The following is a 14,737-nucleotide window of genomic DNA, read 5'->3' on the forward strand; positions in this document are numbered from 1 at the left end:
ACATATATTGTCACTTAGTCCCTTAATAACGGCATTGCAACTGTTTACATCCCTGGCAATTGCTTTCCCAGACATTATATATAGCATGTTCCAGCAATTAGATGCAGTGGAGTAGAGGAAGACAATGGCAGGGAAGGGCATAACGTCCCTTGGCAATTGGAAGGTGTGCCGTCTGTAGAACGAAGATTTCTTAAGATTGACAAAATGCACAATTGCTTAAGTACGAACGTATACCCTGCCTTCAATACTAAGACTTAATCATAAAGCCTCAATCTGGAAAATATCAGATTTTCTGATAATTCATTTATCACCTAAAGCCATTGCATATTATATATATATATATCCCATTGGGTAAAATAAGGGTTGATTTTGAAGTTGCAGTATGCTTTGGGGGATATCACCTAGAAAGCAAAATATAATTGTTCCTGACACTATTTCCATTACACAAAGAATTATAATAATTAAAGCAATCCTCAATCCGCAATTTCCGTGAACAATACTGAGGCAGCAAGGCAGGAGACAATCAGTGACCTTCGTTTCTTATGACTGGTTATTAGGGTTGCAAAATCATGGTAACTTCCCCCAAATTCCTAGGTTGGAGGATACTGGATTTCCTGCATATTCCATTCTAAACTCTGGAATCTTCCAAAAGGGATTTCCAGAAAACCTGGGAAATGTTCACTCCTGCTTATTCAGGGAGACTATTTACATGACAATTGAGGAACGAACACTTCAGGACATGCTTCATTTTATTCAATGCAAAAGAGAAACAAACCCAACCTACAATGTTCAGCAGTAGGTTGAATGACAGCACAGCGTCTGATAAACAAAATGGAAGCAGTTCTTTGTCAGTATGGACAGATGAACTTACGGCAGCCCTGTACAATGTCCACTTATACCCATCTAAACAATTAAATAGCCATTCATCTTGACCTTAAACAGTCAAATACAACAACTGTGACAGTGGTCCCACTGTAATATCCCTTTCTACAAAATTCCTGGAACTTCATAATAACATTATAATAATCTTTACATTTCCAGAGACATATACAACTTGTCTTTTGGTAATTCCTTAAATATATCCCTGTGAAAACCAAACACCAATGTGTGGGTATAGTATTTGACGTCAGATATCTTCATCCCCAACCTTCATAAGTTGTTGCTTGAGGAGGCTCCTTTCGAGTAGTTTTAAGACAAAAGGAAAGTGTTGAAGGCTCTACCCACATGTACTAACAAAGTCTGTCACATTCTGCCTTCACGGGTCTCTAAAAAAGTACTTTATCAAAAGTACTTTTTCTTACCAGAGTATGTTTATTGAAGAGAAGAAGTGTGGCATCTACCACAAAATGTGATACATAATTGATTTAAAATGAAAAGGACATATTTTGATTTTTCTACTCATGATGAATGTGCAAAATAATACATAAGTGGTGTCTTTCTCACTATCAATCCGTATCCTAATGTCACCATAGCCTGGTGTCAATCCATATCCTAATGTCACCATAGCCTGGTGTCAATCCATATCCTAATGTCACCGTAGCCTGGTGTCAATCCATATCCTAATGTCACCGTAGCCTGGTGTCAAGCAGTGTCCTAATGTCACCGTAGCCTGGTGTCAAGCAGTATCCTAATGTCACCATAGCCTGGTGTCAATCCATATCCTAATGTCACCATAGCCTGGTGTCAATCCATATCCTAATGTCACCGTAGCCTGGTGTCAATCCATATCCTAATGTCACCGTAGCCTGGTGTCAAGCAGTGTCCTAATGTCACCGTAGCCTGGTGTCAAGCAGTATCCTAATGTCACCATAGCCTGGTGTCAATCCATATCCTAATGTCACCGTAGCCTGGTGTCAATCCATATCCTAATGTCACCGTAGCCTGGTGTCAAGCAGTGTCCTAATGTCACCATAGCCTGGTGTCAAGCAGTGTCCTAATGTCACCATAGCCTGGTGTCAAGCAGTGTCCTAATGTCACCATAGCCTGGTGTCAAGCAGTGTCCTAATGTCACCATAGCCTGGTGCGATAAGTCATTTGACATTGAGAATTTATAAAAGGAGAGGATTCTGAAAACGTTTGAGGTCTACTAATCAACTGAAACAGAATTAACAATAACTACTGTTTATCAGCCATTCCATTTTCAAAGTACAAAATCTAAATCGCAATCCTTTAAAACAATGTTCTATATAATGGATTTATGGTCACAATTGTAATACTAAATCTAAAACGTATTAGCGTTTTCAAATGGTCCAAATCATTACAGACAGACGTATCTGAGATTTCACCAAATCTGGTCCATTTTGTGACAATTGAAAGGAGATAAAATAAACTCAAATCTAAGTTTGGTTCACAAACCTGCTCTGAACCCACAGCATCAAGGAAGTTCAGTCTGGTTTAACACTTTATGAGGAATAAGCTAAACAAAAAGATATATAAATACACTTGTCGTAGTTGTAGAATACTATATCGGACTGATAGCTGTATTGTGTGGATAACACTAGCTGTATGCTTGCTGCAAGGTATTTTACTTTTCTTTTTTTGGCCCTCAATCTTGTGTATAGCTTATGCAGACGTATGTTGCATTTGAACCCGAAAACATGGGGGGGAAAAAGCATTCTCACCTTAGCATAGAAAAGTCTCTCTAAGGTATAGTTTTACTATCAGCATATTGCACTGACATAAAAAAAACAAGCGTAAGGCCACACATTTGAACAGATGAGTAACATTCAGTGCTTCAGTGTCCCAAATAAAACATTGTATGGTATTCATACCTTCTCCTTTTTGTCTCTCTTTGGGCAAAAAAACCCACATACACTCGCGTGCTGTAATAAAATTACTCGAAATCAGACAATCTCTTGCACTAAACAGATCAGTGACATTCATTTACACATATTAAATAGTGTTTTACATTCCAGTTGTGCATATCTTTAACTGAGTCCCCGTGTCAGTTTGGAATTTCAAAAGGAAAATGGACAGGAATGAAAAGAGAGAGAGAGAAAATAATAATACAAGAAGTATGCGTTCATCTAACTGACATTGCAGGTGCTGAATCCTCATGGATATGTACAGTGAAGTGCAAATTGAATGTGGACTGTTCCATTTGAAGGGAAATGGCAGGGGTGGCTGGGAGTGTACGGTAAGTTCCATTAGGACTTGGCAGGTAACACTTTCTTGGGGGTGGCTGGTTTCCTGGTTTGCCATAGGTGGCCGTGGATCGTGATGGCATCCACACTCGCCGACATGGTCTTGGCGGGAATCTGGCTGAACTGCTTCCTGTCTGAGTTGTATTTGTAGAGGCCCTCGATCATCTTGCTCATAATACTCTTGGGCCCGATGCCGATCAACTTGGTGGCCTCGTCCGTTTCGGGGCTGTATACGTACAGGGAGCGGAACTGGCAACCCCCGTCCCTGAACAACACCAGGAAGTTGTTTGCTTCTGATTTCTCCATTTCCTGCAAAAGTGAAGCAAATAAATGATCATCATCATACAAGACAACAGACGTGTCATGATGATTTTCATTGTGACCAGCTCTTGCTGCTTTTAAAAAATGCAGTGGCTTCTGAGGTGAACATGTCAGTTGTCAAAAATATGAACACTAATCTGCATATTCTTAGTAAATAATCTGTTATAATTTGCCATTTAGTAGACTTTTATCCAAAGCAACTTACGTCATGTAAATATCGGCGTGATCAAATGAAAATCATTCATCTGAGAAGTGACTTTATTGTATTGATGAGCTAGCTGTACATTAAGATGCCTAACATTGTCGAAATAGAATGACCAGATTACCTCCACAATCTTGTTCTTCTGACCTTCGTTGACCTTGCCCGCCAGGCAGCAGTGGGCTAGCGCGTTCTGGATTATATGCTTGTTCGATTTGACACTCGGCTCCTTGTACAGTTTGGGCCCTGTGCACACCAAGGGGAAAAGATGATCAATTGTCATAGAAACCACTCTACCAAGGCCCTCGGAGGTTGTGCCAGCAGTTTGTCAGTAAATAATTTATAGGCGTCATCTTAACATCCCTCATCATGGAATCTCAAGACCAAGGGCCTTCTATGCTATCATCATCCTCATCTGATCATTTCAGACTGAAATTTTGCTGAGTTAATTTCACTCTGTTTTGCTTGTCTCAAGTCAAAAACAATCATTAATGCAGAACAATCATGGCATATATGCACATGAGATTCAACATGTTACTCAACCAAATGTGCAGAGTAGGGTTGCAAAATTCCAGTAACTTTCCCAAAATGCCCTGTTTTCTAAGAAATTCCTGTTGGAAGATTCCTGGAATCGGGAGAGAATAAGCAGAAAATCTGGGAATCCTCCAACCTGGATTTCTGGAAAACCAGGGTGTTTTGGTTAAGTTACCATAATGTTGCTACCCTAGTGCAGAGTGACAAAAACATAACTCAAGCTGTTAGTGGTATTCCAATTTTAAATATGAAAATATGATAGAAATTTGGAATGATGAATCGGACACAAAATCAGATGTCTAAACAGCATGAAGTGTCCCGCTGTATTCAGAACTTCACAAAGCTAAATCAAGATCAATTATAATACAGCTAATAAATGTGTCTTAGTGGTGATGAGGTGACCACCCACCGCTGTACTCGGTGTTTGATTTCACAGACGAGGCAGTGGAGCCATTCTCCCAATCGTCCTCCCCATTCCGGCTCCCAGATCGACAAGGGGACAGAAAACCATCTGCAGAATCAGGCCTGACACACACACACACACACACACACTTACTTAGGTCACCTCTCTCCACGGGTAAAGCGCGGTTACCTCATATGTAGAGTATAGCCTCTTCAAGGACTTCAGTACAGGCTATTTGTGTGCAAAGTACAAACAGTACCCTAAAAATGTGATAATCACTGACAGGGATGGGCTTTGGCCAGTACTGTTCTTTGTATATCAAGTACAAGCTTTCTAAAGAGCTCTACACAGTCGACGCAAACGGAGACGTTGGAGGTCCGTTTGAGTCGCGTTACAAAAATTCAGCCGCACAAAATGTACGTCGGCTCAGTTTCCTTAGACGTCAAACAACTGTGAAGCAATGTGATGAAATCAAGTCCTCTATGGGGATAGTTACTACAAACACCTATATCTCAACCAGTGCATCTTATTGAGACAGACTTAGCATGGGGAAGAGGTGACAGTCTGTTAGTGAATGCAGCAAGTGGAATATAGGCAGGAATATTTCTTGTTTTGTGTAGAGAGGGCAAAAAGCATTAAAGCAGGGGTTGATGGTGAGATCTGACAAGGTCACAGTGAAGGGTTTTGGTGGGACCATGAGGTATCGCATGGTTCATGTTCATTAGGCACCAAATGGATGAAAACGTTGCTGACGTGTTCCTTTGCGTGCCCTAATGAACATAACCCTGGACTTGGTATTGGAACAGTGTCTTAAGACTTCCCATAAGAACTCTCGTTCTTACATTTACATTTTAGTCATTTAGCAGACACTCTTATCCAGAGCCACTACAGTAGTGAGTCAATTAGCAGACTCTCTTATCCAGAGCCACTATAGTAGTGAGTCATTTAGCAGACTCTCTGATCCAGAGCCACTGCAGTAGTGAGTCATTTAGCAGACTCTCTGATCCAGAGCCACTGCAGTAGTGAGTCATTTAGCAGACTCTCTGATCCAGAGCCACTATAGTATTGAGTCATTTAGCAGACTCTCTTATCCAGAGCCACTACAGTAGTGAGTCAATTAGCAGACTCTCTGATACAGAGCCACTAGAGTAGTGAGTCATTTAGCAGACTCTTTGATCCAGAGCCACTACAGTAGTGAGTCAATTAGCAGACTCTCTGATCCAGAGCCACTAGAGTAGTGAGTCATTTAGCAGACACTCTTATCCAGAGCGACTTACAGTAGTGAGTCATACTGGTCCCCTGTGGGAATCGAACCCACAACCCTGGCATTGCAAGCGCCATGCTCTACCAACTGAGATACACATGTACAGAAGCTGTGAGAGTGAGGTGGCTTCAGGGTTAAACTACTACACAGGAACTAACCTTCTCCTTCTCAGTTTAGGAGAGCTCAGTAAGAAGCACAGACTGCCAGAGTGTAAGCTGGCACTTCTGACAGTTCCAGAACATTAGGAGGTCAAATAGAGGGTAGGTAAGAAAGAGGGTAGGTGAAAAAGAGAGGGTAGGCAAAAAAAGAGGGTAGGTAAGAAAGAGAGGGTAGGTAAGAAAGAGAGGGTAGGTAAGAAAGAGAGGGTAGGTAAGAAAGAGGGGGTAGGTAAGAAAGAAGGGGTAGGTAAAAAAAGAGGGTAGGTAAGAAAGAGAGGGTAGGTAAGAAAGAGAGGGTAGGTAAGAAAGAGGGTAGGTAAAAAAGAGAGGGTAGGTAAGAAAGAGAGGGTAGGTAAAAAAGAGAGGGTAGGTAAGAAAGAAGGGGTAGGTAAAAAAAGAGGGTAGGTAAGAAAGAGAGGGTAGGTGGTAAGAGGGTAGGTAAGAAAGAGAGGGTAGGTAAGAAAGAGGGTAGGTAAGAAAGAGGGTAGGTAAGAAAGAGGGTAGGTAAGAAAGAGGGTAGGTAAGAAAGAGAGGGTAGGTAAGAAAGAGGGTAGGTAAGAAAGAGAGGGTAGGTGTTAAGAGGGTAGGTAAGAAAGAGGGTAGGTAAGAAAGAGGGTAGGTAAGAAAAAGAGGGTAGGTAGGAAAGAGAGGGTAGGTGATAAGAGGGTAGGTAAAAAGAGAAGGTAGGTAAGAAAGAGGGTAGGTAAGAAAGAGGGTAGGTAAGAAAGAGAGGGTAGGTAAGAAAGAGAGGGTAGGTAAGAAAGAGAGGGTAGGTAAGAAAGAGAGGTTAGGTAAGAAAGAGAGGGTAGGTAAGAAAGAGAGGGTAGGTAAGAAAGAAGGGGTAGGTAAAAAAAGAGGGTAGGTAAAAGAGGGTAGGTAAGAAAGAGAGGGTAGGTAAGAAAGAGGGTAGGTAAGAAAGAGGGTAGGTAAGAAAGAGAGGGTAGGTAAGAAAGAGAGGGTAGGTAGGAAAGAGAGGGTAGGTAGGAAAGAGAGGGTAGGTAGGAAAGAGAGGGTAGGTTAGAAAGAGAGGGTAGGGTAGAAAGAGAGGGTAGGTTAGAAAGAGAGGGTAGGTTAGAAAGAGAGGGTAGGTTAGAAAGAGAGGGTAGGTTAGAAAGAGAGGGTAGGTTAGAAAGAGAGGGTAGGTGAGAAAAGAAGAGTGCAGATAATATAGAACGTGTTAGCTAGGTTAAAAGCTGTTGGCTGGAGAAAGGGGTTAACAAAGCAGGTCAGAAGTGATACTCAAGTTCAATGGAACAGTGTCAATAGTGTAATTTTAGGATGAATCCTAATTTCCACTTAAATCAAATTTGCACTTAGTCTCCCATTGACATCAAATGCATGGCTATGTGAAAATTCAAATTCAAAGTGGAAGTTAGGATTCACCACTTAGAGTAGAATAAATGTTAAGATGAAATTCAAGTAGGCCTACATATGCATAATTTTTCTATACTGTAAACAGAAAGGAGTCTTACCTAGGTGTTCTCTTCTCAGATTGCACAGTGTCGCTGTCCCCCAGGTTGAAAGAGGCCAGAGACGAGCTGTCCCCCAGGTTGAGAGAGGCCAGAGACAAGCTGGGCACTGAAAAAACACGAAGTTGTGAACCTAGATGTGAAACACAAGTTTGGCACAAGACTGGACCACACAGTTACACCACGATCACAACACGATGCCATCCGTCACACTTTGTGCCCAACTTGTCACGATTATCAGCAGCACACATTTGATATGCGCAAACACAAACACACCTCCAGTATGGCTCATTCAATTTGACAAGAATTTGATTTTGAGTTCACTTTCATAGTCAAAAACAGACATTGGTTGCCTAGGAACCCATCCCCAGAGTCCCACATAGCATAATGAAGTCAAAGATGCCAGACTACCAGAGATCGATTCATGCAACACATTACAAGATCAAATGAGTGAAATTGGTTTGGCAAAGCAGTTAAGAAATCCGGCAGGGTTAACTACTGCATTTAAAATAAGATGCTTTCACAAGGAAGCAATGCAAAAGGTTAGTAGTGCTAGTAGTTGGCATACAGCTCTCTACTACAACTAGAACAGTCTCTTGTCTGCCATAAGAAGCCATGCAGAGAAACGGTGTTTTATCACAGGAGGCACTGAGCTGCAGAGAAACAGTGTTTTATCACAGGAGGCACTGAGCTGCAGAGAAACAGTGTTTTATCACAGGAGGCACTGAGCTGCAGAGAAACAGTGTTTTATCACAGGAGGCACTGAGCTGCAGAGAAACAGTGTTTTATCACAGGAGGCACAAAGCTAGCTGTGGTGGCATGCTCAGGCACGATCACCACGCCAACACAACACCACCATTGACTCCTGACTCTTGAGAGAGGTCGTCTCCACGGTTACCTGCTGCCCTGGCTGGGGTTCTGGAGGAGTCCATGCTGTCCCGGTGGATGGACTTGGGCCGGGCTCTCCTATGCTTGGCGCCGGACGGCCGCTGCTGCTTCATCACCATGTCCATGTCCTCCATGAGCTTGAGCTGCTTCCTCCTCAGGTACTCCTGCTTGATTAACTCCCGGCGAGTTTTCTCATCTTCCTTCCTCACGTGCTCTTCCTCCGCTTTCACTCTGAGAGGAAGAGGAATGGTAATTTAAGAGCATAGCGTCAATAGAAGACAGTAGATTATACTACATTTACATTTAAGTAATTTAGCAGACGCTCTTATCCAGAGCGACTTGCAGTAGTGAATACATAAATTTCATGCATTTTCTTTTTAATTTTTTTTTTTTGTACTGGCCCCCCGTGGGAATCAAACCCACAACCCTGGCGTTGCACACACCATGCTGGCGTTGCAAACACCATGCTCTACCAACTGAGCCACAGGGAAGACCATACTAGATGAAGAACAGCTAAAACTATATCCGGGACATAATCATACATAAACTATGGGATGTAATTGTTTATAGTATGTGACCAAACAATCAGTAGTAAATGTACTTCAATCCATTACATCACCATTTGATGTACTTTGACAAATACAATTTGATTAATTAACATTTAAAAAGGCATGATACAATGTGTGACAGGCTTTTAAAAACAACGTTTAAAAAAAAAAAGTTTACTCTACAATCAAGTGGGAGTGTCTGGATGTGGGTTTGCATATGTGTATGAAAGCACGCGTGCGGTAGAAGGGAATACATAGTATGTACCGTGACTCCTCCTTCTTCCGCTCTAGCTCCGCCTCCTGCTGCAGCTTCTTCTGCTGCGTTTCCTTGTCCCTCTTCAGCCTCTTCTCCAGGAGAGCAGCCCTCTTCTGAGCCATGTTGTCTTCCCTGTTCCCCTCACCCTGGGGACAGAGACACACAGTCAGTTACAGCCAGGAACCCACTACAAGGGTCGCATTCAGAAAACTTGTATGTAGAACAAACATGTAACTCTGACGTGTACAATAGGGGATCACATTGGTTCTATTCATGACATTTCTATAGTGAGGGAAAAAAGTATTTGATCCCCTGCTGTTTTTGTACGAAAAACGCATGTCAATAATGTTATAAAATGATTTGCATTTTAATGAGGGAAATAAGTATTTGACCCCTCTGCAAAACATGACTTAGTACTTGGTGGCAAAACCCTTGTTGGCAATCACAGAGGTCAGACGTTTCTTGTAGTTGGCCACCAGGTTTGCACACATCTCAGGAGGGATTTTGTCCCACTCCTCTTTGCAGATCTTCTCCAAGTCATTAAGGTTTCGAGGCTGACGTTTGGCAACTCGAACCTTCAGCTCCCTCCACAGATTTTCTATGGGATTAAGGTCTGGAGACTGGCTAGGCCACTCCAGGACCTTAATGTGCTTCTTCTTGAGCCACTCCTTTGTTGCCTTTGCCATGTGTTTTGGGTCATTGTCATGCTGGAATAACCATCCACGACCCATTTTCAATGCCCTGGCTGAGGGAAGGAGGTTCTCACCCAAGATTTGACGGTACATGGCCCCGTCCATCGTCCCTTTGATGCGGTGAAGTTGTTCTGTCCCCTTAGCAGAAAAACACCCCCAAAGCATAATGTTTCCACCTCCATGTTTGACGGTGGGGATGGTGTTCTTGGGGTCATAGGCAGCATTCCTCCTCCTCCAAACACAGCGAGTTGAGTAGATGCCAAAGAGCTCCAAAGACCACAACACCTTCACCCAGTTGTCCTCTGAATCATTCAGATGTTCATTGGCAAACTTCAGACGGGCATGTATATGTGCTTTCTTGAGCAGGGGGACCTTGCGGGCGCTGCAGGATTTCAGTCCTTCACGGCGTAGTGTGTTACCAATTGTTTTCTTGGTGACTATGGTCCCAGCTGCCTTAAGATCATTGACAAGATCCTCCCGTGTAGTTCTGGGCTGATTCCTCACCGTTCTCATGATCATTGCAACTCCACGAGGTGAGATCTTGCATGGAGCCCCAGGCCGAGGGAGAGTGACAGTTCTTTTGTGTTTCTTCCATTTGCGAATAATCGCACCAAATGTTGTCACCTTCTCACCAAGCTGCTTGGCGATGGTCTTGTAGCCCATTCCAGCCTTGTGTAGGTCTACAATCTTGTCCCTGACATCCTTGGAGAGCTCTTTGGTCTTGGCCGTGGTGGAGAGTTTGGAATCTGATTGATTGATTGCTTCTGTGGACAGATGTCTTTTATACAGGTAACAAACTGAGATTAGGAGCACTCCCTTTAAGAGTGTGCTCCTAATCTCAGCTTGTTACCTGTATAAAAGACACCTGGGAGCCAGAAATCTTTCTGATTGAGAGGGGTCAAATACTTATTTCCCTCATTAAAATGCAAATCAATTTATAACATTTTTGACATGCGTTTTTCTGGATTTTTTTGTTGTTATTCTGTCTCTCACTGTTCAAATAAACCTACCATTAAAATTATAGACTGATCATTTCTTTGTCAGTGAGCAAACGTACAAAATCAGCAGGGGATCAAATACTTTTTTCCCTTCACTATATCTGCTAGGTAGAACACAGTTTGGCTACTGAACGTGGTCCAGGAATTCCCTGGCTAATGTTAGCTGTTGTTTTTTTTTTTCCTGGTACATTTAAAGGAGCAGTTTCACAGACCAAGATTATACAGTACTGTACCTATTCCTCTGGACTGAAAATCCCTTTAAGTGGAGACTCCCCTGAACATGCTAGCACTGTCAATGGAGACTTAATTGATCTGCTGCTCTTTAATTATTTGTTATTCTTATCTCTTACTTTTTTTGGGGGGGGGATTTTCTTGCATTGTTGGTTAAGGACTTGTAAGTAAGCATTTCACTGTAAGGTCTACACCTATTGTATTCGGCGCATGTGACAAATACAATTTGATTTGATTGAGCATGGTTTTTAGTCTAAGAGTCTGAGCAATGGCCCCTTGTTGAGTGTATTAAAGCAATTTTACAACTAAACTGTGAACGGTGCTCTCTCTAATAGCATCCCTGTACTGACCAATATTTCTTACTACAGCACACTAAAGATCCAATAACAAGTGCAAAAACATTTTACATTTACATTTTAGTCATTTAGCAGACGCTCTTATCCAGAGCGACTTACAGTAGTGAATGCATACATTTCATAAATGTTTTCTCCGTACTGGTCCCCCGTGGGAATCGAACCCACAACCCTGGCGTTGCAAACACCATGCTCTACCAACTGAGCCACACGGATAATTTGACTTCAATGTGACCTCATCACAACTATCCTACAACTAGCTCAACATCTCTGCCAACCCACTTCTCAGCAGCTGCATTTTAATAATTCACAAGCTCCAGTTTCGTGACCTAGATGAAGGCACAAACGACTGGCTAGTTACCGTCCTCACAGTAGGAAGAACCATGTTGTCCTCAGCCCGACCTATTTCAAGAGCCATTCCTCATCTCATATTAAAAACAGAGTGTTTCCTTTCCAAAAAAACAAAGATGGCTGCCAACAGAACCAAAGCAAATTGCTTTGTCATAGAACTGGGGCACAGTTCAATTAATTAGGAAAATAGTCATTTTTGGCAGCCAAATGTCCAGAATCTGTCATTTACACACTGATGTTTTGGAGATTATTCAGATGGAAAATATTCCCCAACATTAAAGCCATTCCAACTGTACAGTGAGTGAATACAGTTGAAATAGCAACTGTATTAAAAAGGCTATACAGAACATTTGCCTCTGGGGACACTCTTGAGCCAAAAGGGGTTCTCTAAATGGACATAAATATTGAAAAGACCAGTGGAGGCTGCTGAGGGGAGGACGGCTCATAATAATGGGTGGAAAAGAGCACACATGGAAACCATGTGTTTGATGTATTTCATACCATTCCACTTATTCCGCTCCAGCCATTAGCCCATCCTCCCCAAGTAAAGGTGCCACCAACCTCCTGTGTCTCACAACTATTAGCAACTAAACTTCCATAGTGTATCTTATAACTTCCTACCTTAAAGAAAAAGCCACAGGACATTTTCTCGTCATCGCCATAGGTCCCCTGCATGTCTTCACTCTCCTCCATCCCCTCTCCCTCCAGGGGCTTGAGCACGTACAGAGGCACCTCAATCAGGTTGCTTCTGGCCTGGCCAAACATGTCTGAGATAAGGGGGGTCTCTGTGGGGGTGACTGTAAAGGACTCTTTCACTGGCTGGGCCAGCACTTCAGATACGGTTGATACTATTATGGGTTTGATCTCCTCCATTTTGTCGTTGTGCATCTTCTCTTCCATTTCCTTCTCATCATCCTTCTTGGAAATCTCTAGTGTCCCTTGTTGTGTTCTCTGGTTGTTTTTGGCTGGGGAGGAGGGTGACGATGCACTAACAGCCTCTCTCTCTGGGGATAGCATATGCTCAGTGTCCCTGTCTCCGGTCGCAGGGGTTTCACCGGTGGGTTTGTCCCCCATGTAGGTGAAGGCCATGGCCTGACATGGGGAGAAACGGCGCAGGCGGGGGAGGCTGTCCACGGACTGAGGCGCCTTCAGGCAGCGGTTATAGGGGGCCAGCTTAAGCTCGCTGGGGCGCGGCGTGCGGGGGTTCCGTGAGTGGAAGGAGGCCGACTTCCTCTTGATGCTGGTGGGCGAGCGGTGGGCGGAGCGGGGCGAGTCTGCCGGGGAGGGCGAGTCGGAGGAGCGGACAGAGGCGCAAGCATATTTCTGGGGTGAGGGCTGGGTCTCGGGAGGGGGAATGACCCAGGCCTGTTGTTGCCGTTGTTCCCTCATGGCCATGATGACCTCCTGCTGCTGGGCCAGGCGCTGCATCTCCATCTGCAGGAAGCCCAGTGAGTGGTTGAGCTTCTCCATGGAGCGTGTGTAGTTCGCTAGATCAACCTCGCTGGGACCTTGACCTCCCTCTTCTCCCGTACTTCGTCCTGGGGATTTCAGCCAGCAGACCCCGAAGGGCGCCTGCCCCTGCTCGACCCCGTCAGGCGTGTCCGCTTTGCTCCTCCCAGTTTTCCTCTCCTTCTCTGCAGTTATCTTCCCCCTTTCCTCCTCTCCTCCACCTACTGAGGCACCGTCGGCCTTCCTCTTGACCACGTCCAGGAAAGCGGAGTGGTCCATCCTCTGGCGGTGAAGCGTAAACGCTGCCTCCACCTTCTTCTTCTGCGTCTCAATGGCTTTTCGCTTCTCCTCCAGGCGCATGCGCAGCTGAACCATCTCCGTTGCCATGGCCTGAGCCGGGTCACTAGGCGGAGGGGCCTGGGCTGGCCCAGTGGGAGGGGCTTGGGTAAGGGGCATGCTCTGTTGATGGACGGGGCTGTGCTCTGGGGTGGGTGCCCAGGAGACGGACAGGGGGAGGCCCAGTTCCGAGCCCTCGGGGGTGGTCTTGAGGGAGCTGCCGCCCCCACTGCTGCTGCTTCTTCTTCTCCCTGATTCGTGGTTGCTGAGCTTCCGGAACTTCTGCTCTGCGAAGCTGGTCATCTTGATGCCGGAGCTAGTGGAGGGAGATTTGCCATAGCTTGAGCTGCTGGGGCAGGGACTGAGTGTGTCCATGTCCAGCTCCATGCTCGTAGCTTCCCCCAGCGAAGAGTCCTCGTCCAGCATCTCAGCGATGTCCTCCGTCCTCAAGTGGATGTCTGTGTCCACCTCTGTGGTGTTCAGTGAGTCCAGGTCCATGTTCTCCTGTTGGGCCTTGGGGTCCAGGCCGACTACACCTCTGCCCCGGTTTTGACTGTGCAGGAAAAAGCCATGGTTGATACCCTCCGTCAGGGGGCATTGTGGGGGCTTCCTCCCGGTGTTGTGGATGATCTGGAGGGCCTCCTCCATGCTGGGGATGGCTGCACCTTTTCCATGCCCATCCAGGGCTGATGAGCCATTGGGTTGAGGTCTGCCAGGCTGTCTTGGCAGATCGGGGCCTGCTAGGCTGTCTGGGCAGCCCTCCTCCTCAATGCCCATGCCCTGCCCATTGATGGGCTGGAAGGACAGGTTCCTCTTCATGCCCCGGGGCATTTGGTGGACCTTGAAGCCCTCTGTGCTGGTAGAGCGAGTTATGCCATGGCCGGGGGGAGTAGACGTCTGGGTGTCCTCTTTGTCGAAGGGAATGTCGAAGGATACCCCGTAAGGACCGGACCTGGTAAAAACAAACAGTCCATCCATCCATCCATTGTTGTGTGTGTAGTACTTTTAATAATCCTACAGACCAAAAACTAAGACACAACTAACGAGTGTAATTTAAGCATAACAGGGGTACGATTTCACATCAGAAACATCCTACTCATGTACCAAACAATAATGTCAATTTATTCACATAGTCCATCACACT

At 44.7% G+C, this 14,737-nt stretch overlaps 1 protein-coding gene across 2 annotated transcripts in view; it reads right to left on the minus strand.

The window, feature by feature from the left end:
• Positions 1–731: 731 nt before the first annotated feature.
• The window catches only part of LOC106574165 (calmodulin-regulated spectrin-associated protein 2), a 97,166-nt gene continuing 83,160 nt past the window's right edge, over positions 732–14,737 (minus strand). For both annotated transcript variants that reach the window (XM_014149832.2, XM_014149833.2), the window contains 7 exons: positions 12,430–14,545; positions 9,193–9,329; positions 8,390–8,610; positions 7,495–7,600; positions 4,607–4,722; positions 3,791–3,909; positions 732–3,452 (listed from right to left, as the gene is read on the minus strand). In XM_014149832.2, coding sequence (XP_014005307.1) covers positions 3,147–3,452; positions 3,791–3,909; positions 4,607–4,722; positions 7,495–7,600; positions 8,390–8,610; positions 9,193–9,329; positions 12,430–14,545 — 3,121 coding nt within the window. In that variant the 3' untranslated portion in view covers positions 732–3,146. The remainder of the gene's footprint in view (positions 3,453–3,790; positions 3,910–4,606; positions 4,723–7,494; positions 7,601–8,389; positions 8,611–9,192; positions 9,330–12,429; positions 14,546–14,737) is intronic.

This window comes from Salmo salar, chromosome ssa16, assembly GCF_905237065.1.
Source record: "Salmo salar chromosome ssa16, Ssal_v3.1, whole genome shotgun sequence".
In the NCBI taxonomy this organism is placed as follows: domain Eukaryota; kingdom Metazoa; phylum Chordata; class Actinopteri; order Salmoniformes; family Salmonidae; genus Salmo; species Salmo salar.